General features: G+C 39.0%; 1 protein-coding gene across 3 annotated transcripts in view; it reads right to left on the bottom strand.

Annotated features, from left to right (window-relative positions):
• LOC149247169 (uncharacterized) overlaps positions 1–23,926 on the bottom strand; it is a 256,396-nt gene that overhangs the window by 198,622 nt on the left and 33,848 nt on the right. Inside the window, exon 2 of one of the 3 annotated variants that reach the window (XM_089458139.1) lies at positions 17,914–18,045. The exons of 1 other annotated variant lie outside the window; for it this stretch is intronic. In XM_089458139.1, the coding sequence (XP_089314265.1) occupies positions 17,914–18,013 (100 nt within the window). In that variant the 5' untranslated portion in view covers positions 18,014–18,045. Of the gene's footprint in view, positions 1–17,913; positions 18,052–23,926 lie in introns of all 3 variants that reach the window. One more of the 3 variants, XM_089458138.1, reaches the window with a different exon arrangement.

Here is a 23,926-nt window from a genome sequence, read left to right as displayed (position 1 = left end):
CTCGACAGACAGCAAGAGGGATGAAGATTGATAAGCTAAGCAGAAAGGAGCTTCGAAGGGTTGCAAGCATGGAGCCACGGACGGAGCGAGAGGGTAGGAGAGCGGAGTGAGGCAGCAGCTAATGGAAGGGCAGCACGCAGGTGTACGGAGGAATGGGAGCAAAGGTTTGCGGTTTAAATGGATGCGGGAGTGAGGATGGTTATCGAGCAGCATTTGGAGGACTGCGTGGAAAGAAAAGGGACTGCAGGTGCGGACAGGACAGTCAAATGGAGAGGTGACGGAAATCGCAGGAGGAGGTTGTAAACAAAAAGCATGGACAACAGATCAAAGGGAAAAAAGGAGGGACAGCAGGTAATGGACTGCGTGAAGAGAGGAGATATGGAGAAAACGCAGGCAAAGAGATATGACAGCGAGGACTGTAAAAAAAATCGAAATTTGCACAGTAAACCCTAAAACCAGGCAGCAAATCAAAATCTGCAAAAAAGGTGGCCTAGAAACTCTTTAAATCCACCAAAACCTCTTTAAAAAATTCCCAGAAATCTTAATAATTTAAAACTTTGAATCCACTTACTTCAGATTTATCAATGAAAACCCTTAAAAAAAAATCTCCAGATTTAAAAAAAAAATGAAACCCTGGACTGCAAAATCTGGATAGAATCCCTGCAAAAATGATATTGATGAACCCCAGTGACCCATATCTTACCCTTTAGCGCCTAAATCTGGACTCTACATATTTTTCTCCTTTAGATCTGTAGCTGCAAGACAACAATAAAACACCCAAACGATATATAGAGAAACCCAGAAAAACCCAAGTCAAAAAAAAAAAAAAAAAAAAAATTACAGATCTATATACATGAATGGCAGATCTATCAGATCTAGGGAGTGTGAGTCCAACTCCGCTCCCAGATCTGATAATCTGAGGCTCTCAAAAGCCAGATCTATCGATTTAGCACAGAAAAAATTAAATTTTTTGAATTTTAAAGGAGGTGTTGAGCTCAAAACCCTTCATGCATCACCCATAAAAAATATCTTATGATAAGCCCGGGATCAAATTAAGTTGGGCTCTTCAGAAAACATGAATCGGGAGTTGGCTGGTCCAACTGAAAACTTCCTCGAACACCCGATGATCTAAAAAATCAAGACTTTCCTGCAAAACTCAATTCAGCGATCAACATAGAGCAAGAAAATGGTAATAAAATTGAGATAAATAGAGATACCTGCTATTATATTCAAATTTTAAATTATCATTCAAACCCCAGCAACTGAGCAAGATAACTGTACTCAAATCACTCTTCAGAACGCTACATCAATGGCTAAAAAGAAATCTATGCATGAAAATGACACATCTTACAGTATTTCCACGAAGAGTAATACCAGCAAAAATTAACCCCAAAGTCTTTCTTTACTTCTCATAAAAAAGATTACAAGAGAGTTTTTTGCTTAGCACACGATCAAAAGATCAGATGAACACACTGACAAACGACTTCCTATTTAAAGACAAATCCTCCAACGGTTAGTTCGAGTGATCCTCGTCAAAGCAATCTCGACCATTGATGAGAATTAAAATTTCTTTTAATTTCATCCGTCGAAATTTTAAATTATTGAGGAAATTCGAATTTTTCAATTAAATGCATTTTAATTAATTCAAAAATTAATTTTTTGAATTAATTACCTCAAAATTTTGACTTTGACTTAACCCCAGGGACCAAAGGCTTAAAATTTAGCAAAATAATTAATTTACCTTAGTCCCTGGACCTCTTAAAATTTAATTTTTAAGGACCGACGAATTTTCCCTTCGGAGAAATTAAATTTACCTAGGACCTAGAATCAATTAAATTTTTGGCTTAAGATTTTAATTAATTTTGGCCAGAAAAATTTAATTAATTAGCCTATGAGGGGATAAATTATTTTTCCAACCCTCAAGACACTTTACATCATGATTTTCACATATTTTACATCACAAGGGGGAAACCCATCTGAAAAAGACCCTCACAGACTACCCAATTCTGCAACACAAATATAATTAAGCAGACCAAACAATTTGTAATAAAATAACCTAACCAAATAGTTAGGATTATTCCCAAATCACTTTTAGATAGACTTAATCTAGAACACTAGGACTCGCCCAAGATCTCAGTGACAAAATCCATTCCGTCTTTGGGGTAAGGCTGAAGGAAAACTCTGCCGACCATCTGAGAATAGATCGGTGAGACAAAAAACCTCCCAGAATGTAGATCGTCGCCAGAAAAGTAGGTTTGCCTAGGCAATTACATACACGACACGGATTTGCTGAGATTATTTACATTTTACACATGCAGAAAGGGTTTACAATATAACATGATGATCAGGCTGATGATGATAGTTGAACAGCACGGACATGTCGATCAGGGATTATCCCTTTTGCGAAAAAAGGGGTTGTACTGCTATGGCTCGTTGACACGTAGTATACCCCATATCTAGATAACCAGATTCGTCCTATAAGCCCCACGAATCCCGAATCCAGCGTGTCCGACGCGATTCTGCCCTGATTCGTGTCCAAAAACCATGACACGTCGTGTCCTTTGCTGACTCGCCAAATCCGAGGTCGTGTCACAATTTTGGCAGCATGTCCTGTTTTCCAGGACTCGTTAGGCAGCAAAAGTGACCTGCACGGGTATGAAAATGTCGCATTTGGTCATTACAGCCACGCATATTTTCATTTGGCAAGCGTTTTGGCAGCTTAATGATCAAGTCTAGGCCCTATTATTGATATGCTATTCATGGTAATGTTGAATTCTTAAAGTAAAAGTGACATTCTCCTTAATCTTCATTTTCATCCTTTTACTTAAATTTTTAACATTACCATGAAATGACTTAGGATGTTTGAGAGTGGTTCCGACCTCATTGGATTTCATATGGAGAAAGTAGAATTTTAGATTTCATTCAAAATCCAGCAGACTTATCAGTTTTTCAGGATTTTAAGATTGGGGGATTGCAATGTTTCCATTGAATTTTGTCATGTATTAGGGTATGGAACTCATATTTAATCAAGAGCACCAATCCCTCTATGTACCTTGATGTTAGTGACATTGGTTGTCGAACTCCTGTATCATGACCCTCCTAAAAATGTACGCATCACTCAAACAAAATCTTGACTTGACATGTTATGCTTGTTCTATCTTATGTTAATGCCTAAAGGGTGATATTAATGACAAAGATCCCTATACAGATACAGAGGTAATGACAAAAATACCTCTAGATATTAATGCTTAGAGGGTGATATTAATGACAAAGATCCTGATTTTCCAACAAGACTAAAAAATTAGACATTTCTCGTGGTGGCAGGAGGGCCAAGCATAAGAAATAGATAATAGATTGACATGTATTTGAATTTTGTATGTACTATGCATGCTAATAGCTATAGATGAAGATCTATATTTGAAATCAATAAATTTGTATCATTAATTAAAATTTGTGTAAGAAATATCTAATTTTTAATATACAGATATATATATATATATATATATATATTTTAATAAAATAATATATAACGAATCCTACGTGTCCTGTTCCGGGGGGTCAACGTGTCTGAATCCGACACCACGAATCTCGAATCCTATGTGTCCCGAATCCCCGTGTCGGTGACTTAGCCCCATATGCATCCTACCCACAAGTTGGGCTTGCTAAGATTGCCACCCATCTGGCCAATGGATGAGAAGACTTGAGATAGACTACAGTCCTTACCATTTATGGCGAGTGGTATCATGCTCAAATGATGGGATGCAAGTGTTCTATCATTGACTCTTGAGACTCGAGATGGGAAGATCAGTAGACAATAGGATACACTGTGATCCTTACCTCTAACGGTAAGCGGTATCGTACCTATTGTCCTTGTATATAGGGTGATAGTTGGAGCTCCCCCATCATGATGATTCTTCTTTAGATTCGAGAATGTTCAATAGATGAGCAGAGATGAGTAGAGACAAGATATGACTTGATGACGATGATGAGACAATTGACATGAGACTTATGATGCAGTTGGAAATTTCTCCCTATCTAAGACGGATTGTTAATTTAGCAGCTCAGAGACAAATTCCCTCCATTGGGAAGCCTTCCTCCTCCAGAGAAGCCCCTACTAGTCCTTGGAAGAATTTTATTTGGTGAAGGAAAAATATTATTTTTAAGGTGAAACCCACATGTGCACAAAAATACAAATCGGCCTATGCAAGCTAATTCGACCCCTTGAGTCACATATAAATAGACCACATGTCACATCACTTTGTAGCATCAACACACAAATCATTTTTCTCTTGGATTGGTTCTTACAACTCTGAAATTGCAGGTTTATCTTCACACGTGTGAAGGAGAGGATGATTTTCTGTTGACCGAATTCATCTTCTGTTTTGGGACTTTAACCAGTGTTGACTTCTTGATCTTGGAGCTTGGTTTGACTTAATTTGACTTGGGAAAATCTTTCTTTTGAAAGGCCAAATTGATTGGTCAAGAGACCGAAGTTTTCTAGGTAGTTTGACCAAGGTTGACCGCAAACCTTGACCACAATTGACCACGGAATTTTTGATGTTTGATTGTAGATCTTCTCTCTCATTTGACAGAGCTTTTGTTGATTGTTTAGACTAGACTTTGACCAACCAAGAAAGCTGCATCTTTTCACTGTTGATCAAGCATCTTTGAAGGAGGTTTGACCATTGACCATTGACTAGTTAGGGTTGTTGTTACTGTTGTTGACTTTGACCAGAATTGCATATTTGACTTGTTGATCAAATTTGACTTTTGAGCTCATCACTAGATTGGATATTGGTTAGTTGTTTCTTGGATAGTCAAAGGTTTGACTTTGACTCATTGTTGATGAATTGGAACATTGTATCTCTCTGTTGAACATTTGATGACAATCTAATAGAAGAATTTTGAAAGGGTTTTCCCCCTTGTGGGGTTTTTCCCTGGTCTTTGACCAAATATTGTGTCTCTATTGTTCTTGGTTGTCTTCTATTGTGCATTGGTTTATTGTTCTATCTACAATTGCTTATTATTGTTGGAAGATTGAGTAATATTGGATAAATTGATTGCTAATTGAAGAAGAATTGGAATAAATGATTGTGTTAATCATTGAACACTGGAAAATTAACAGATCACAAAATTGTTGACTCTATTGCAGCAGTTATCTCTCCAAGGAAGGTTGAAGATCTCTTGAAGGCATCCTCATAGCAGCGATCTCTCTCTCAAGGATACTATTGGAGGCTCTTGGAAATTTCATCAAGTTCTCACTCACTCATCAACACTCTTGTCCTCTCATCAACATTTTTGGAGACACTCTTACAACAGCTTCTCCTTCTTTGACAAGTAAGTACTCTACTATACTCTATGTCTAATCTTCCCAGCCAAATGACATCTATTTGCAAGGAAAGCAACAAGCTTGATGGAGCTTCTAACTACAAGGCTTGGAAGAAAAGAATTGATCTAGTTCTCAAAGAAAATGAAGTCATGCAATTTGTTGAAGGCATTGTTCCAGTACCAGACAAAAATGATGCTCAAGAAATGGCCAAGTACAACAAGGGAGAAATCAGAGCTCAAAGAATTATCTTTGAGTCTATCAAAGACCATCTTATCTCTTTTGTTTTAGATTTGTCCACATCCAAAGAAGTCTATGATAAATTGGTCAAACTATATTCTGTCAATACTACCGGTCAGAAGATATCTCTAAGGAATCAACTCTATGGAACAAGAATGTCAAAAGACGAAGATGTGGCTTCATACTTTGTGAAGATATCAAAAATAAAGGATCAACTTCAAGGACTTGGAGAAATCATTTCTGATTCTAAATTAATCACATTTGTACTCAATGCTCTACCTCCAACTTGGAATGGTTTTGCAAGTGAAATCTATGCAAGAAAGATACACCATCTTTTGATGAACTTTGGGCTCTATGTGTTTTGGAAGAAACAAGATTGAAGGCTAAACATGATACCGAACCCAATAATGAAAATTCTCAAGCATTTGCTTCTAAATCAAAGAAGAAGTCTGGAAAGTTTGGAAGATTTGGATCTCATCACAACTATAACAACAACAAGCCTCGTGGTAACTAGGATACATCTAAAGTTCAATGCTTTGGTTGCAACTTGCAATGCATATGGACGTTATAACAAAGATTGTCCCAAGGTCCCTAAGAATAATAAGAACAATAAAAGGAAGGAAAGAAATGAAGCACATATAGAAAAGGATGAAGGAGCCGAAAAGAAAGCCAAGACTGAAGACAATAAGGACCTCACTATTGAAGATTTTCAGCAAGTACCAGGTTGACAAGCAAGTTTGTTTTCATTTCTTATTAGAAGATGGCGGTTAGAGTAGCAGTTGCAGTTACTTTTGAAGAATTAAAGTTTCTTTTGGAATTCGCAAGTTTGAAGTCATGAAGGTCTAGTTTAAGAAGAAGCGTATAGTTGAAGAAGAGATTGGGCCATCAAAAGTTTCCTACACACTATTCCATAATCACAGTATTCTACAATCACCCTAGCAGTTAAAGATGTTATTTTCATCATGAAGATTTAGAAGCAGTCGTCATGTCATTGAGCAAGAAAGGACTGCAAGTTGATTATAGAAGAAGAACAATCACAGAGTCAAAGACAATATGCAGCTTTTCTCCAGCATGATATTTGCTTTATTAAAGTACAAAGCATTTTGGAAGCAAATCAGTTAGAAGAACTAGAAGGACAAAAACAAAAGTATCTCTACAAGAAGTGTTGATTTTTGTGTAGCTTGGGAGGTACTCCAAGCCCTAGTGTTCGAGGGTTGGAGGTCAAAGCACCACAAGTAAGCTTGTGGGCTTAGAACTCAAGACTGGGGTTTTGCACCTAATCGTGTTTGGGGCAATTCTAGTAGCACATTTCTACATGTGAGGGCATGAGACGATAGAGGGCTTAAAGGAGAATCCAACACTTCAAGAATCGTCGAATTCTGAGTTGTAGAAGTGGAGAAATGAATTTTTGAAGTTGACAAATAATTATTGGTTTTCAAGTCATGTAGGCTTGAAGTAAAATTTGGCCAATAGATGTGTCTCTTCACTAATTCTTGGAGCCCTTTCTTTTGTGTATAAAAGAGAGGTGATGGAGTCACTTTAGACTCATCCATGTGTGCAACACTTGCCTCACAAGAGCTCGGTGGAGAGAGGTATTTATGTTCTAGGCCGCAATAAGGACTGGACCAGCGTGGGTTAGAGGGTTGTTTTGATGCCATTTCAGGAGCACCGAGATGCTGGAGTGAAGGCCGCAGTGCCTTGCTGGAGGGACGTAGGAGGAGGGGTTTGTTTGAGGGTTTGTTTGAGGTGGGACAGCCCTCAAAATAGGTTGTTGCAGACTGTTTGAAGGAGTGAAGGACAGCCGATGTCATAACAAGGAAGATAGTCCTTGTTAAGGGCTAGAAATTGCCCATACATTGTAGCGTGGAGGGAGATCCTTTCACTAAAGGACAGCCGTAGTCCTTAGGGGCAAATTCTGGGTAGGAATAAGGGTTGGAAAAGGGATTGTCATGATGCCCTAGTTTGCAACAGTGGAGCAACCTTCAAACAGTGGACAAAGGTATGTATTTTAGTGAATGTTTGCAAGTGTTGGATCCTAGTTTGAGGATCAGTCTTGGATCGTTTATAGGGCAGCCTGTGGAAGTCAAAGAGGAGGGGAAAACCTCATGGTTAGATGCCCTAAACCAGTGACAGTTTCCACAGTGATTGGGCAGCAGACTTGGAGCGGAAGTTTGATGTGTGTTGGGTCAAAGAGTTTGACCATTGATTGGATCGATTGATGGGCAGCTTGAGGAGACCTTAGGAGTTGTTTGGAGGAGCCCATGTGGATTGTTGGGAAGCCTACCAAGCAGCCAAGGTGACAGCAGGCACATCAAATTGGAAGACAAGAGGACAGTAGCAAGGAGAGTTGCAGATGGACTCTTGTATGACAGTTGGATAGATGTCCTAGGTGAGGACATGATTGGTGCCCAGATTTGTGCAATAGCTCCTCTATTGCAGAACAAAGGGCAGATTGGTGGAGTCTATGGGCAGCCATGTGTAAGGGTCTCCTAAGTGTGGGGATGCCCTAACTAGGTACAGATGCTATAGCGTGGACTTGGTCTCTCATGGATTGTTGGAGGGCAGTGTGAGAGAAGACCAAGTGTGGATGTGATTGGGCACTTATGGTCTGCTAGAGGACAACGTCATAGTTTCCAAGTTGGATCCCGGTGAGCAACACCTTAATGGACAAAGGTGGTTGCAAGAGAGGCAGTTGATGAGCTCAAGGGTCTGATCAACCAGGAGCAGTTTGTGGAGCCCAAGACTTGTCTGTGGAGAAGGACATCTATAGCAAAAGATTGGAGTCCTCCTAGCTCGTGTTCATTGTGGGAGATGGACATCTTGCAGTGATAGGTGGCAGCCCTCCGTGCCCTATGTTGGTCTTCATCAAAGCAGCGCAGAAAGACCATAGTGGGTTGAAGTCCCTGAGTAACTAAGGAGCAGCAGTGGGAAGTTTAGAGTTGTTCACAAGTGGAGTTGTGAACAACTCGACAAGAGTCTCGATGTGTTGATGCGTTGATGGACGAACGATCAACTAGTGAGCAGATTAGATAGCTGAAAGTTAGTGTCCAAATGGACTTGGAGCATTGATAGAGGCAGGAGTTGCAAATCGAAGCCGAAGGACCGAGTAGGTACAGGGTACGATTGAGGGGAGCTGAGAGAGTCGACTTCATCAGCCAGATGGTCAGAGTATCTTGTTGAGGGTAGATTGGTCGTCAATGGACTGACACCAAGCCCTAGTTTGTAATCTTATACTAGTGGATGTATGAGGGCCATTATCCCTCGTACGGGAGCCCTAGACTGTTGTATTATATGTTGTTTAATAAAAGGAAGTTGGGTTAAAAATTGTAAAAAGTTGTCTATATTCTATTCATGTGTGATTTACTGTTGTTTATATTCTGCTATGCAAAGTAGTATCGTTGAGATTCTTGGTTTGGTAGCGTCAGAGATTTTAAGATTCTATCCTAGACCCAAGGTCGTGGAAATTCAACAAGAAGAATGCAAACACTTCAAAAGTATACATTGAAGACAGTCAATTGAAGGGCAACATTGACGCTAGTTTCAAAAGGAAGTTTTTATCAATTAAAAGTAAAAGGTTCAGATGAAGGAAGTTACTCCTATTATGTAAAAGGAGTTTCATGAACATCTTGCAATCAGTTATTTAAAAAGGGACTTATGGATTAGGGATGATATCTTCATAAGGGAGTTGGAGAAAGAATATGATACATGAAGATTTCGATATGCATGTGGACAAAAAGTTAAAAGATGCTTATTCTTTTGAGAAGGTTGATTGACAATCTACAAGTTTATGGAAACGTCACTAAAATGTTTTTGATCCAGCAGTTGATTGGCTCAAACTTTGAACACGCCTTTGGCAGAACTAGGTTGACACTACTATTGATAATTGCCACTTATTCAGTACAATTTATTGGAAAGATATGATTGCAGTAAGTGAGAGCAGGTTCTCCCAGTATGAGGAAAAAGGATCTGGTGAAAACAATTGCCTCAGTTAGACTAAATATTTTCAAATAATTTTATGATTAAAGAGGATCTCGAGAAAGAAGGATCCATGAACCAAAGGCAGTTGACTTAGGGAGCAGGAAGCAAAATTAGACGAGAAGGATCTTACAACTTGAGACTTGAGGATACATCGATTGGCTTGGCAATGCTAATAAGAAGAGATACTATTGATGATTGAGATATGATATGAATTCCTAGAAGTATACCTGGTTGATTCATGAGCTCCATAGAGGCAGGAGATGTGGCAGTTGATACAGTCAATTGCAAAGCAAAATGTTTGATGAATTACTTGATGACATGATAGATTCGTTTATGATAATAATCAAGGCTACATGAAGATTGGCAGAGAAACGGGAAGGTCGAAGTGTAGTCTGATTCGCGATATGATGCAAGTTGAAGTCGTGAAGCAACAATATGTTCCCATTAATCAAGCAGGTAGTTGATATATTCATGATGTTCCTTTCTATACGATTGGGTATTCTTAAGACAAGCTTAGGCTTGTGGATGTCTCCTTCGTGGTTGAGAGGGAGTGAGGATCTACTACGTGGTTAAGAGGAAGTAAGGATGGCCAACGTATTCTCCATGTGTCATGTACTATGGCCAGAACTAACACCCATAAGCCTAGTAAAGGGACTGGTAGGGAGAATGGTGGATTAGATAAGCATCTAGGACTGACATTCTTTGAGGATTTGTGCTTTGACTAGGACTAACCGCCATAAGTCAAGTACATTAATCAAAGATAAGAATAGTCCATAGGATCGATATTTCGTAGTGTCAAAAATGGTCACAATAGATTAGGAAACAGTCCTGTGAGGACATACTTGGTGAAAACTTGAGTAGGGTATGTGCGTGAGAGGCGGTGCTGTCCAAATTTATGCCTCCCAGCATTGTGCTCTGATCTAGTAAAGAGATAGAGCTTATTAGTCAAGGCCTTTCTATTTTGACAATGTTGGCTATGATGATGTAAATCATCATTGATGCTTATCAATCTGGATCCTTTCTTATATGAATATTTCAACTTGAGAGTATCTTGTTGTGTCATTATGAATACCTCCCTAGTTAAGAGGGAGTTTTGAGAAAAGTAGCAAGTGCCAGTATTCATAATGTAATTTTCATTATCGATATATTTATTATTATATTCATTATTATTACTTTATTTTGGTCAAAGCATGTTCTTCATGCTTATGGAGTCAATTGAGTCAAAGAGTATTAATTATGAGTCAAAAGAAATATATTTGAGTAAAGTCCAAGGTTGCTTGGGAGCAGTGGCGAGAGCGGGAGCAGGAGCGGCAGCAGGAGTGGAAGCAAGAGCGGGGAGCAACATTTTCAAAAGCTCCCAGTTCGGGAGCGAATCAGGAGCGAATTTTTATATAATATATATTTTATAGATTTTGATGCATATATGTCAACAAAAGCATGTAGAATGATGAATTAGATATAAATAGCATAAAAATATGGATTGAGCCATATAACATCAATCATCTAGAAGTTATAATCTTCATCAACCATGTCCACAAGTTAGTAACATACAACATATCGAGTCTCATGATTCATCGATCTTAAAGTTTCAAACTTTCAAAATTCAATACATAACATTTATCATCATTGATCACTAAAATTATAACTTGTACTTGTAACCATTCCCATTACTAAGTAACCAAGCGATAACAAAGAATATCTAACATGAAATGAAATGTTTCAACTTTCACGAAGCATCATATTCATAGTTCATTACCAATGAGTTATAATTGCCAACTTCAAACTTAAATTGTCATATATTGTTTGCTAGAAATATCATAATATATATGAAAGAGTAAACAGTTATAAAAACTACTAGAAACTAGAAAACACAAGTAAAACAATTATCTATTGCTAATGCTTGGGCCTCTTGCAACCAAGAGAAATGTCTAATTTCTGAGAAAGCATGTACAATGATGAATTAGCTATAAAAAGCATAAAAACATGGATTAAACCATATAACATCAATCATCTAGTAGTTACAATCTTCATCAACCATAGGTCCACAAGTTACAAGTTTTGATTTATATAGCATGTAATGGTGCACATAACCAAAATAGCATCGAGTGCAATCCATCTCTTAACCGAAAACACATCAACAAATAAGCTTTGGATGGCCTCTAGCATCCAAAAAAATCATGCTACAACAAATACCTACATATCATCAAAATCATTGCATATCTTGGGATCTTTGTCATTAATATCACCCTCTAAGCATTAACATAAGATAGGAAAAAAACGTAGCATGTCAAATCACGATTTTGTTTGAGTGATGGGTACATTTTTAGTAGGGTCGTGACAGAGGAGTTTGACAACTAATGTCACTAACATCAAGGTACATAGAGGGATTGGTTCTCTTGATTAAGTACGAGTTCCATACCCTAATACATGACAAAATTCAATGGAAACATTGCAATCCCCCCAATCCTGAAATCCTGAAAAATTTTGCTTTCTCCATATGAAATCCAATGAGGTCGAAACCACTCTCAAACATCTTGAGTCATTTCATGGTAATGTTAAAAATTTAAGTAAAAGGATGAAATACTTTAAGAATTTAACATTACCATGAATTGCATATCAATTCTAGGGCCATAGGCTTGATCATTAGGCTGCCCCACTCAAAAATTCTTGTTGCTTTGAAAAAAAGTTGTGTTTGGAACGTGTTTGCAAAAAAAATAATTGTGAAAAAATCTAGGTAGCAAAATTTTTTTTAGGGAGTGTGCTCCTGGGGTCACTCTAGATGCACTCCCAAAGGGAGCGTGCTTCGAGAGCGAATTTGGGTGGGGCACTCCCCTGCAACCCTGGTCAAGTCCCATTTGGACTTTTTTAAGAAAAGAAAAAGAATTTGACTTTTGAGTCAAAATCTCAACACAAGACCAAGTCGGCCCTCCTTGGATAAGTCAGCCTTAAAGGTAGTTATTCAACCCTCCTGGACATGTATATATATATAAGTCAACTTGACCACTTGGAAACATATTCACCCATCATCAAAACACATCGATTTTTGTGCCAAGAAAAGAAGATAGATAGTTGAAGTCAAAGGAGAGAGAGCAAAGTCAAAGTAGACAGAAAAAATCACATTTTCTGCACTAATTTTGCTCACACGTGCAAAATTTCTGCCTTTTTTTAGGCTACTACAATGCCGAAATTCGGCCTCCACTGCAGGTCAGAGATTTTTTGTGACTTGACCAAATTTCAGAAGGGTTTGATCAAATTGACTTTTGTTGACTTTGACTTGTTGGAGACTTGGAGGGGGGCTAATTTGGATCTTTGTGGTAGTCTTGGACTTGGTCTTGGGTCTTGATATCTCACTTTGATATGATTCTATAAGAGAAGGATTTTTGGGTTTTCCCCCTTGTAGGGTTTTACCCTGGCTTGGAGCTTAATTTTGGTGTTCTTTATCTCTTTGTGATCTTTATGTTTTGGTAATTGCTTGATGAAGAGAACATAAAATTTAATAAGAAGCCAACAAACATTCACAAGCAATTAACAAGTTAAGAGAAATCAATAATTAACTTCTAGCACTTGGTTTCTCAACAAATCTCTCTCGTAAAATCAGATCAAAATGAGATATCTAAGACCAAGACCAAGACCAAAACTCCAAAATTCCAAATATGTGCTTGATTGATGCTCCAAAATTCCAAATAGGTCAAATTACCTTATATATATATATATATATATATATATATATATATATATATATATGTGTCCAAGAGGTTGAATGGGTGGTTCTTGGAGGCCAACTTGTTCCCAAGGAGGGTCGACTTGCACATTTAGGTGGACTTTCACTCAATGAAAATTCAAAAATTCTTTTTCTTACAAATGTCCAAATGGGAAATGACTCAAGTACATTTTCTTTGACTCAAAATAATTTCTTCTTGACTCCTTTTGACTCTCATAATCAAGAAGAACATGCTTTGACCAAAACAAAATAATAATAATGAATATGAAAAATACATCAATGATAAAATTACATTATGAAGACCAACACTAGTTGTATTTTTCAACACTCCCTCTTAACTAAGCAGGTATTCATAATGACACAACAGGACAATCTCAAGTTGAAATATTCATATGAGAAAGAATCTGGATTGATAAGCATCAATGATGATTTGCATCATTATATCCAGCATTGTGAAAATAGCAAGGCCTTGACTAACAAGCTCTATCTCTTCATTAGGTCAGAGAACAATGTTGGGAGGCATAAATTTGGACACCATTGCCTCTCAAGGCACATACCCCACCTAGGTGTTCCTAAGGTATGACCTCACCATACCATTTCCTAATCCAAGAAAAAGTTCGTCCTCTGGACCATTCTTTACCAAGTCCATGTAACCAACTTAGGATGTTAATCCTAGTCAAACACAATATGTGACTCAAGAATGTACGTCCTTGATGCTTATTCAATCTACCATTCTCCCTACCAGTGTTCTTTACTAGGCTTACGGCTATAAGACTGAATACAGTTTTTCATGAGCTCGGACTTCAAACAAAGAATAGATCTTGAACTAATATGATGATAGCAATTCAAATCACAAACAAATATAGGTTTCGGACCTCCTTGATGTTGGAATTTCTAAGTTTAACCTGTTAGAAATTCTTCCTACACTATCTGGTTTATTTCTTCCTACTTGTTTAATTACTTAACAAGTTATTTACCATGTAAATACTAAAAATAAACACAAGTACAGTGTCCACATCTACAGATCATCAACTAAAAGAAAACAAGCACACAAGTGACACCGTTATTTTTGGACCAATGTCTCCAGAAAAACCCAATGCAGGAAAATCGGTGCAGCTATTCAGAGGGTTTTATTATTATGCAGTTTTCAGAATACAACCAGGGTGCCAGAAATGGCTCACCCAACAGAGAATGCCCTCGACAGTAGTACCTCTCCTCGGAGATAGATATTCCGACTGATCAATCACCAGATGAACAATCCCACAGCAACAATTGCAGCTTCATTGCTCTGCATCACTCTAATAGGGACTGTGTCACCCTTCCCGGCTCACCAGCACCCAGTCTGCCCCACGAAAACCTCCCAGCGCTGCCTCTTGGCCCCTGCGTCAACTCTGCTAGCCTCTGCGTCAGTTTCTGGAGCCCCTACGTCAGCCCTTGGACCCTCTGCGTCACACATGTTGGCCTCTCATGGCTCTGCACAGCTCCTGGCTGCCTCTATGTAGCACCCAGCTGCCTCTTCGTCAACCTCTCCCAGCTCTGCATTGTCTCTCTGGTACAAACTCTGCCTCTCTGCTCCCTCGTTGCTGATCACTTATTCTCTCTCTTAGCAAAACCCCGCTCTAGAGAATAGAATTATTGATCACTCTAGTGTGTTCTCTAACTGACCCTCAAGCCTCCTCTTATACTTTTCTCGTTGGTCCATCAATGGTCGAGATTAAATCTCTAATCAACGACTAAGATTAGATTTGGTTTGATCCATGACTTTTGGAACATTCTAACCCAGTTTTATATTAATACCCATTAATATTTTATTTTCCTTAAGTTTAGACTTAGGAACTCCATTAAAAATATTAATTATTTTAATATCTCCCAAACCGGTTAGAATCTGCCCAAACCATTTCTGGGTCTTGGAGATCCCATGTGCTTTAGCCTCTCCACCAATTTTCATGGCTAGAGCACATCCAATGCTACCCCAAATCAACACTTGAACCGATGCTACAGATCTTGGATCAATATCATAGACTTAGAACAAGATCACAGATTTGGAACCATGCTACAGACTTGATCAAGTGTCACAGACTTCGGTCAAGGTTCCACCGAACTTAGATGCATGCCACGGACTTGAATAGACTTCATGTTGCTCCTTAGATATGCTTTCTTCCTTCACCTTAGCTCTAATACCATGTTGAAATTCAAATAGATGATAGAATTTCTTATCATGGTAATTACTTGCAATTGATATGCATTCTTTTCTTAGTATTTAACTTGTTTAGTTATGTCATCGAGAAATTACACATTAGCAAAATATATAATACACAAGAGACAAGAGACACAAAATTAGGCTCCAAGCCAAGGTAAAACTCCGCAAGGGAGAAAACCCAACAACAATCCTTCTCTTATAGAATCAGATCAAAATGAGATATCCAAGACTAGAACTTCCACCAAAACTCCAAGACCAACCCTCCTCCAAGTCACCTCCAAAGTCAAAGTCAACATAGGTCTAACTGGTCAACTTCCTGAAATTTCAGCCCTATAGTAGTCACAGAAAAAACTTGTCTTCATTAACAGAATTCCTCTTCCACACATGCTAGATTCTTCTTGTGCAATTCAACTTCTTTTCTCCTTTGTTGGTTCAGAAAATTGCTTTTTTCCTTGTGCTTGATTGATGCACCAAATAGGTCAAACTGCCTTTTATATATATAAGAAACCAGATTCATTCTCCCCCATCTATGTGTCCCAAATCCCACATGTCGGACATGATTCTCGAGGGACACATGTCTAATTCGTGGGTCGAGCGTGTCCAAACACGAGGGATTCGTGGACCTAGCGAATTCGATTCTCTCAAGCAACGTGTCACAATTTTGGGACACATATCCCTCTCGAAAAGCTTGTCGCAACTCTTTAAAATCCTGATTTGGGTCACTTTCTCTTCATTGTAATGCGTCTCTCTTGTTGTGGGTGTGCGAGAGCCAGTAACAAAGGGTTTAGGAGCGTGTTTCCTAATGATATGGGTTTGGATAGCAGTGTTGAGTTGGCATTGGCCAACTTGGATATTAATGAGCCAATGCTAGAGCCTATCACTTTTGATGATGGTGATACTCTTAAGGGGTCATCCTCTACACCAACGAACACAAAGATTACATTGCATACAAAGGAGGAGGATGCAGAGGAGAGTAGTGGTGACCGTGATAGCGATGCCGATTTTGATGATGATGATTGATGAGCTACCTACTACCTTCTAGTTGTTTTGTATTTGCTATTTCTATTTGGCATTGGCATCCCTAGTCAAGAATCCTCAGGACTCAATAGATATGTAACACATTTTGATTTTGATGACTTAATGAGAAAATTGGAATTTATTGTTAATTTCTTGTCTTTCTCGTATTGGATCATTGATGCATCTGTCAAAATTGTATTTGTATGCATAATGTTACAAATTTACAATGTAGAATCTAGACGTATGTCTGAATTTGTATCATCATGAGAATTTGTATAAATACGAAATATCTATTTAGTATTATGTGTGTGTGTGTGTGTCCTACGTTAACTGTTATGGGGGGTCTACGTGCCCCGTGTCGAACACTTGAATTTGCATGTCTCGTGTCCCCGTGTCAGGTGACTTGTATATATATATATATATATATATATATATATATATATATATCCAGGAGGTCGAATGGGTGGCTCTTGGAGGCCTAGGGCAACTTGTTCCCAAGGAGGGCCGACTTCGTACATTTAGGTGGACTTTGACTCAATAAAAATTCAAAAATTATTTTTCTTACAAATGTCCAAATGGGACATGACTCAAGTACAGTATCTTTGACTCAAAATAATTTAGTCTTGACTCTTTTTTACTCTTATAAGCATGAAGAACATGCTTCGACCAAAATAAAATAATAATAATAATGAATATGATAAATACATCAATGATAAAATTAAATTATGAAGACCAACGCTAGTTACATTTTTCAACACTTCTAGGCCATTCAACTCAGTAGTTAACCATTAGCTTATTATAAAGCACTTGTCTCTTACTATTTCCATCTCACTTTATTGATAAGCTGACTCAAAAATCCTAACTCTCTTCTTCATTCTCACTGCCAAAAAAGTAAAACCCTATGTCAGAATGTGACCACTATTAGAGTCTCTCTAAGTATGAATCTAAAGAATTGAAACTTACCACTTGCCCACACATAGCGGATGCTGAAATTTCCACCCTCATTGACAATGAATTAGTAAGCACAATATGTTCCTATCATTTTTACTCATGAGCATCCGCTCCCCCGCATCTACATAAAAAGTACCTAGTTATGGTCATATTTTCTGAGTCATGTACAGTATAATGGCCTTTAATTGCCAACTCTGGCTTGTAATTCCAAGAGTAGTTTTTGGATTTTCCATCATTAAGCATATCAGTCTTGAGATAATCATGCACTCCAATGGTTTTTTTTCAACTGATTTGTGTTACGGCTCTAATGACATAATGCAGCAATCCAATCATTTCAAGGACAATCTGAATTTATTAAGCATGCCAGCAAGTACTTTTCTCCTACAAAAAATTAAAACAGCCTCTTTTCTTCACACACACACACGTGTGCACGTGAGCACTAACTTTTAACTTGTTAAGCGTAATAGTACAAATTCTTACCAGATGAGTGATAAACACGCTGCGCCAAGCCTTCCAGTTTCGAATTCAGTTGCCACCGGGATCTTGAAACATTAATGTATTTATAGGACTCAATGTTCATAAGCCTTGTCCTTGACAAATTGTGATACCTTCCTACAACTTCATTCATAAAGATAACTTAGTAAATCTGAAGCAGAGAAATATAGACCAAAGAAAAAAAAGACCAAGCAGCTACGGTGCTACCCTAGATATTATATTTCTAGCTTGTGTTTCTAAAATATATGCTTCCATGGAATATTCTTGAAATTCCAAAACAAAGATTTCAGGCTTCAGATCAGTCTCCTACTGCAGATCAATATAAACATCAATTTGGTCCTTATAAAGGGCAATAAACATTTGAATTAAGAATATTATAAAAGACCATCTTAGTCAATGAGCTTGTGAGGAAGCCATCTTGATCAGCTATCTTTCAAAAGAACACATCCTAGCTAATTAGATTGCAGAGGAAGCATACTAGTTATTTGGCTTATAGAGGAAGGTAGCCTCATTTGGTAGTGCACATCCTACATATCCTATAAGGATCAGTTCACCAATTGTCACCAACCGTTCTCAATGCCTACCAACATCATTTGACACCAAAATAATGTGCTTTGCCAATAAAGCAACTTTCTATCCTTCTTTAAGTGAACTAAATTCTAGGTTCAGATCCAACGTAAGAAGCATTCAGATTTGACTTTTTGACAAAAAATGATTGTATATCAAATTTTCTGATTCTAGTGGCAGAGTCATTGGTCAAGACTTGGAAACCACTAGTTAGAGAAACTTTTTCAAATCCATATATATAATAAGATAGGAAAATTTTATTCAAGTTTAACAAAATCACCACAAATATGTCAATGGGACTGCTAATTACCATAGTATCAATGCATTGAGGGAATGCAATGGCCACTCCTATATAAAAACCAAAGCAGATCTAATCTCTAATAGCCAGAAAAGAAAAGGCAGCCAAAAAATCTGGAGTCATGCATGGACCACAAAGGGTTAAAATACAAATTGCCTTGAGAGATGCCCCAAGGAAGGCAAGAAGTGTTGACAATGTAACTAGTATCTGTCTTCATAATTGTTGTCTAGCTCATGACATGATGTAATTTTTATGTATTTTTCAAAAGAAAGAAAAAGAAAAATTATTATAAAGGTCAAAAGGAAATTATTTTTATAAAGCATGGGTTGCATGCTCATTTTATTTTGTTTCTAGGTCAAAGCACCCGTTGAGTGCTTCTAGGGTTTGTGTCATGAGTCATAGTCCTTGTCATCTTGTATTAGACCCTTCTTGGGCTTATTGTATCAAAGAGGAAATTTATTTTTGAGTCAAAAATGTATTTTGTACCCCCTCCACCAAGTTGGCCTCAAGTGCAGTCAAGTCGGCCTCATTGAAGGGATTCAACCTCCTTGAAAAGACTATAAATAAGTTGGGCATTTGACCTATTGTGGAATCTCTCCATCAAAGAAGTTCGATCTGTAATCTGAAGTGAAAAAGAGGTGCGAAGAAGCTGGGAAGGAAGATCTTAACATTGCAAGAAAGAAGGAATCCAAGCGAAGAAGAGAATCTGCCTATTTTCTGCCACACGTGCAAAGAAATGTGAAAATTACAGTGGGAGTCGCAGGGCCGAAATTGCAGGTCTGCAGTAGAGGCCGAAAATCTTGATACCAGAGGCCAAAATCTGTGATTGATGCAGTATTGATAAGGGTTGAATATTGTTGACTAGACGTTGATCTTTGTAATCTTGAAAAGGCTTTGTTGGAAGGCTAACTTGGTGGATTGGAGAAGGTCTTTGTCTTCATCAAAGGCTCTTGGTTGTTTCATTTGATTTGGTTCTAAAGGAAGAAGAAAATTTTTGGGTTCGCCCCTAAGAGAGGGGTTTTGCCCTGGCTGAGAACCTTGTTGTTGCACAGAATGTCTAGGCACCACGACAACAGCTCAGGTTGGGAGCTGTCACCCTGATCCCCAATCTCTTCGTTTAAGTTGTCTCCCAATAGCAGACTAAGGGGGGTAGACCTTACAGAAATGGAATGAAGGAGAACTAGTTGGGAACCAACCAGTTCAGGGAGCACAGTTAAGCAACCAAGTACTTGTTTTAGATTTAACAAGATTTATAGGATTCGATTAGATTTATATGATTGATACCAGTACCTTATGGAGTCAACTATCTTGCTGGGAAATTTAGAACCAAGTAATTGATGAGCAACTGTTGCTTGGATGAATAACTATCTTATATGAAATGCAGATCATAAAACTAATGTGAGATGTAGAAATCTTGGTTAATTTTAGTTAAATGCCTATCTAAGTTTTAACTCTTCGATCCTTTCTATATTGAGCCTAATTTTGTAGTAAGTGGCAGAGAGAAGATAAGGTGAAGCACACTAAAGTGTGATTAACGATACCTCTCCTGAAAATCTAACATACCCAGTGCCTCTGGCGCTGCAGAGAACTGTGGCTATGACGACCGCAACGTCTCTTGATTTGTGGTAGCATCGGATGTGCTCTAGCCACGAAATTTGGTGGAGAGGTTGGGGCACATGAGATCTCCAATAACCAGAAAGGGTTTGGGCAAATTCTAAACAGTTTAGGATATATTAAAATAATTAATATTTTTAATGGAGTCCCTAAGTCTAAACTTAGGGAAATTAAAATATTAATGTGGATTAATATAAAACTGTGTTAGAATGGTCCAAAAGACATGGATCAAGCCAGATCTAATCTTAGTCGTTGATTAGGGACTTAATCTCGGTCGTTGATATGTCAACGAGAAAAGTATAAGAGGAGGCTTGAGGGTCACTTGGAGAGTACACTAGATGATCAGTCATTCTATTCTCTAGAGCAGGGTTTGCTAAGAGAGATAGAATCAATGATCGGAGTTGCAGCTGAGGGGCAGTGAGTACAGAGAGACAGAGAGGCAAAGATAGTGTCGGGAGATCAGCGCATGATCCGGATTTAAACAGGAATGCAACAAATTACAAAGATAACCATAAACACAAAGATTGAGCGGAAATAATACTTCATTTCATTAATGTAAAATACTGAAATATGCTTACAAACAGAAATGGAAATACACTAGCTAGGGCGATGGTAGCTTATCTCTGAGAAGAGATGTGGCGTCTACATGCCTCTGAACTGAACTACAATGAGGCTCAAGGGCCTTTTTATTATTGAACAATAAGAGCAAACCCTAAACAACCAAAACCCTAACCCGAGGAGATGTAACACCAAGAGTTTATGGGCCCCGTTGGGGTGAGTTGGACAACCAACTTCCTGGGGTCGTGACTTGGTCATATTATCTTCGTTTGACGCGCATGATAGCCCATTGGAAAGATCTCTCCGAGGACTACAACGGAAAAACAATTTTAGACAGGCAATCGCTAGCGGTAGATTTCCAAAAAAACATCGTTTAGGGCCTCAAAACGGCTCCAGAAGTTTAGGACCTGAAAAACTGCTAAAAATAGTAAACTGTGCTACAATTAAGGAAATTGAAAAACTGAAAGAAGCAATGGTGGGGGTCCAAGTGGAATTGGCGGGTGGCCACCAATATCCACCTGGATCATTCCTCCCCCCTTAGGAAGCAATGGTCCCCATTGCGTTGAGTTCCTCCATGAGATGAGGAAACTTCTGTTCAACTTGGTCCCTGGTGAGCCACTTGCCCTGGTGAAGGAGTTGGCTTGCTTTGACAACTCAATACAGTTGGATATTCTGCTAGCGAGTGTGCTTGATCTGTGTGTCCATGATCCGATTAGTTGCAGCTTGTTCAATGCAACCTGGATTTAACTCTGTGAGTGTGAGTTGTTCTGCAATGTCGGATGTGTCTAGTAATGGTGGAAAGTATGGCCGAAGGCCTTCCACATTAAACACTGGGTGCAGGCCAAGGAATGGGGGAATGCTGATCTCAAATGCATTGTCTCTCAGAGCCTTGGTAATGGTGTAAGGACCTGTAAAGTTTTGTAGATGTTCTATGCTAAGAGCAATTTCACTTTTCTCACAGCAATCATACACGTAGATAAGCAAAATGCAGATAGAACATATAAGCAGATCTTACAGAAGACAAATCAGAAACAAGAAAAATGTATGTGTTTGTTTCGGCGGTCAACAGGATGCTTCAACCAGCAAAGTCTCCTTTGGTCAGCCAGCCCAGCATGTGTCACAACAACCCTCCAACCAGTAGATGAGTCAACCCAAGTCAGTTCTACAAAAGTCAACGCTGTCCTGAAAAGTCAACGCAGGGGCAGCAAGCTAAAAGTCAACGCAGCAGCAAAACGGTCAACCCTTTGACCTCGATTTTTGTGCCAGGTAGTATGGCCTTCAAAAATCGAACCTCCCACAAGTTTTCAGCTTGTTTGGACCAAGCGTTGACCAAAGTCAACGCTGGTCAAACTTCTGCGAAACCCTAGCAGCAGAAACCCTAGCAGCAGAAAAATCCTCTTCGTCCTTCTCACGTGTGGCTGAAATTCGTCCTCCAGGTAGCTCGTACTTTTTAGGATGAGAGAGGAAGATGTGAGTTGTGTTGTGATCAAATTCTCTCCAACTTTTCCTGTATATATATATCCATCAATGAGGGTGTGTGACACATCTGTTGGGCATGTGAGCCTACATTACAAAACTGGCTGACCTTTGCACATATAATTTATTAAGAATAATAAATTCAAAATATAAGTTCTGCTCATCGGATTAAGACTATTTTTATATGGATTTTACACCTCTCAGAAAGAGGAATCCAACAAAAATATTAGCCTCTTAATCTGAGCATCAGAACATGGAGTTTGGACCTAGTTGTCCAAATTTAACACTCCCTCTCAACTAGGGAGAACTCCATCTGTTAGTGCAATTAACATCGTGAGTCATCCCGCCGAAACTTGCTTTGCTGGCTTCTTTATTTCAGAACAGAAGTGGGTCAGTCACAAAGACATCATTCCCCGACTGACATAATCAGTCCAGAGGTCCCAGACCTCACAAATCTTGATCCCAGATCAAGTGGTTGGACCATGCCATCCTAGATAGAGAGTACGGCAATCTCTGATGCGTCCATCAGTCTTTGCTAATAGTCTCTAGCTTTTCCACACCTCATTGGCCAAATGAGAGGTACTTCCCATGAGCCCTGAACTCGATGGGTAGGATGCATACAGGGCACAGATTAAATGAGTGGCGAACCAGCTCAATAATCACAAGGGTGGGGCAGAAGCATTATGAGTGCTTATAGCTCCGAGAAGCTATCCCCAAAGCCCCCCAGAGCTCCCAGAGCTCATCGTCCAACAGGACCCACATCATAGGGTCTTTCCACGACCAAGACTCTCACGGAAGGTTAGGAACTTGACCTTCCCCAGGGGCTTAGTGAGAATATCCGCGACCTGCTCATCAGTTCCTATATGATCAAGCCTTACGGCGCCTCGCTGTACCATATCCCGGATAAAGTGGTACCTGATATCAATATGCTTGGATCGGTCGTGGAACACAGGATTCTCAGTCATACGAATCCCACTCTGATTATCACAGAGTATTACAGTGGTATCTAGCACATGTTGGAACAGCTCACTAAAGAGCTTCCTCAACCAAACTGCTTCACAACAGGCCATACTAGCAGCAATGTATTCGGCCTCCGCGGTGCTCAAAGCCACCGACTTCTGCTTCCTGCTCATCCATGAGATCGAAGCAGAACCAAGATTGAAACAGCATCCAGATGTGCTCTTACGATCCACCACACTGCCAGCCCAATCGGCATCAGTATATCCCCGGAGTATCACACTCCCGGCAGTGTATCTCAGCCCATGGTTTATCGTGCCCCGAAGATATCTCAAAAGATTCTTGGCACCAACCCAGTGAAAATGATGAGGCTCAACCATCTGTTGACTCAAAGTATTCACTGCAAAACATATGTCCGGACGGGTGTTCACTAAGAACATCAAAGCTCCTATGAGTTGACGATACTCAGTAGGATTGGCCAAGATAGGCCCTGCAGCGCTGCCACTCAACTTCTTAAAGTTGAGTTCC

This window comes from Pinus tabuliformis, chromosome 7, assembly GCF_031772625.1.
Source record: "Pinus tabuliformis cultivar Carrire ecotype Pingquan chromosome 7, CPIR1, whole genome shotgun sequence".
Taxonomy (NCBI): Eukaryota; Viridiplantae; Streptophyta; class Pinopsida; order Pinales; family Pinaceae; genus Pinus; species Pinus tabuliformis.
The sequence above is the reverse complement of the archived record's forward strand: the minus strand, read 5'-3'. Positions and strand labels throughout refer to the sequence as shown.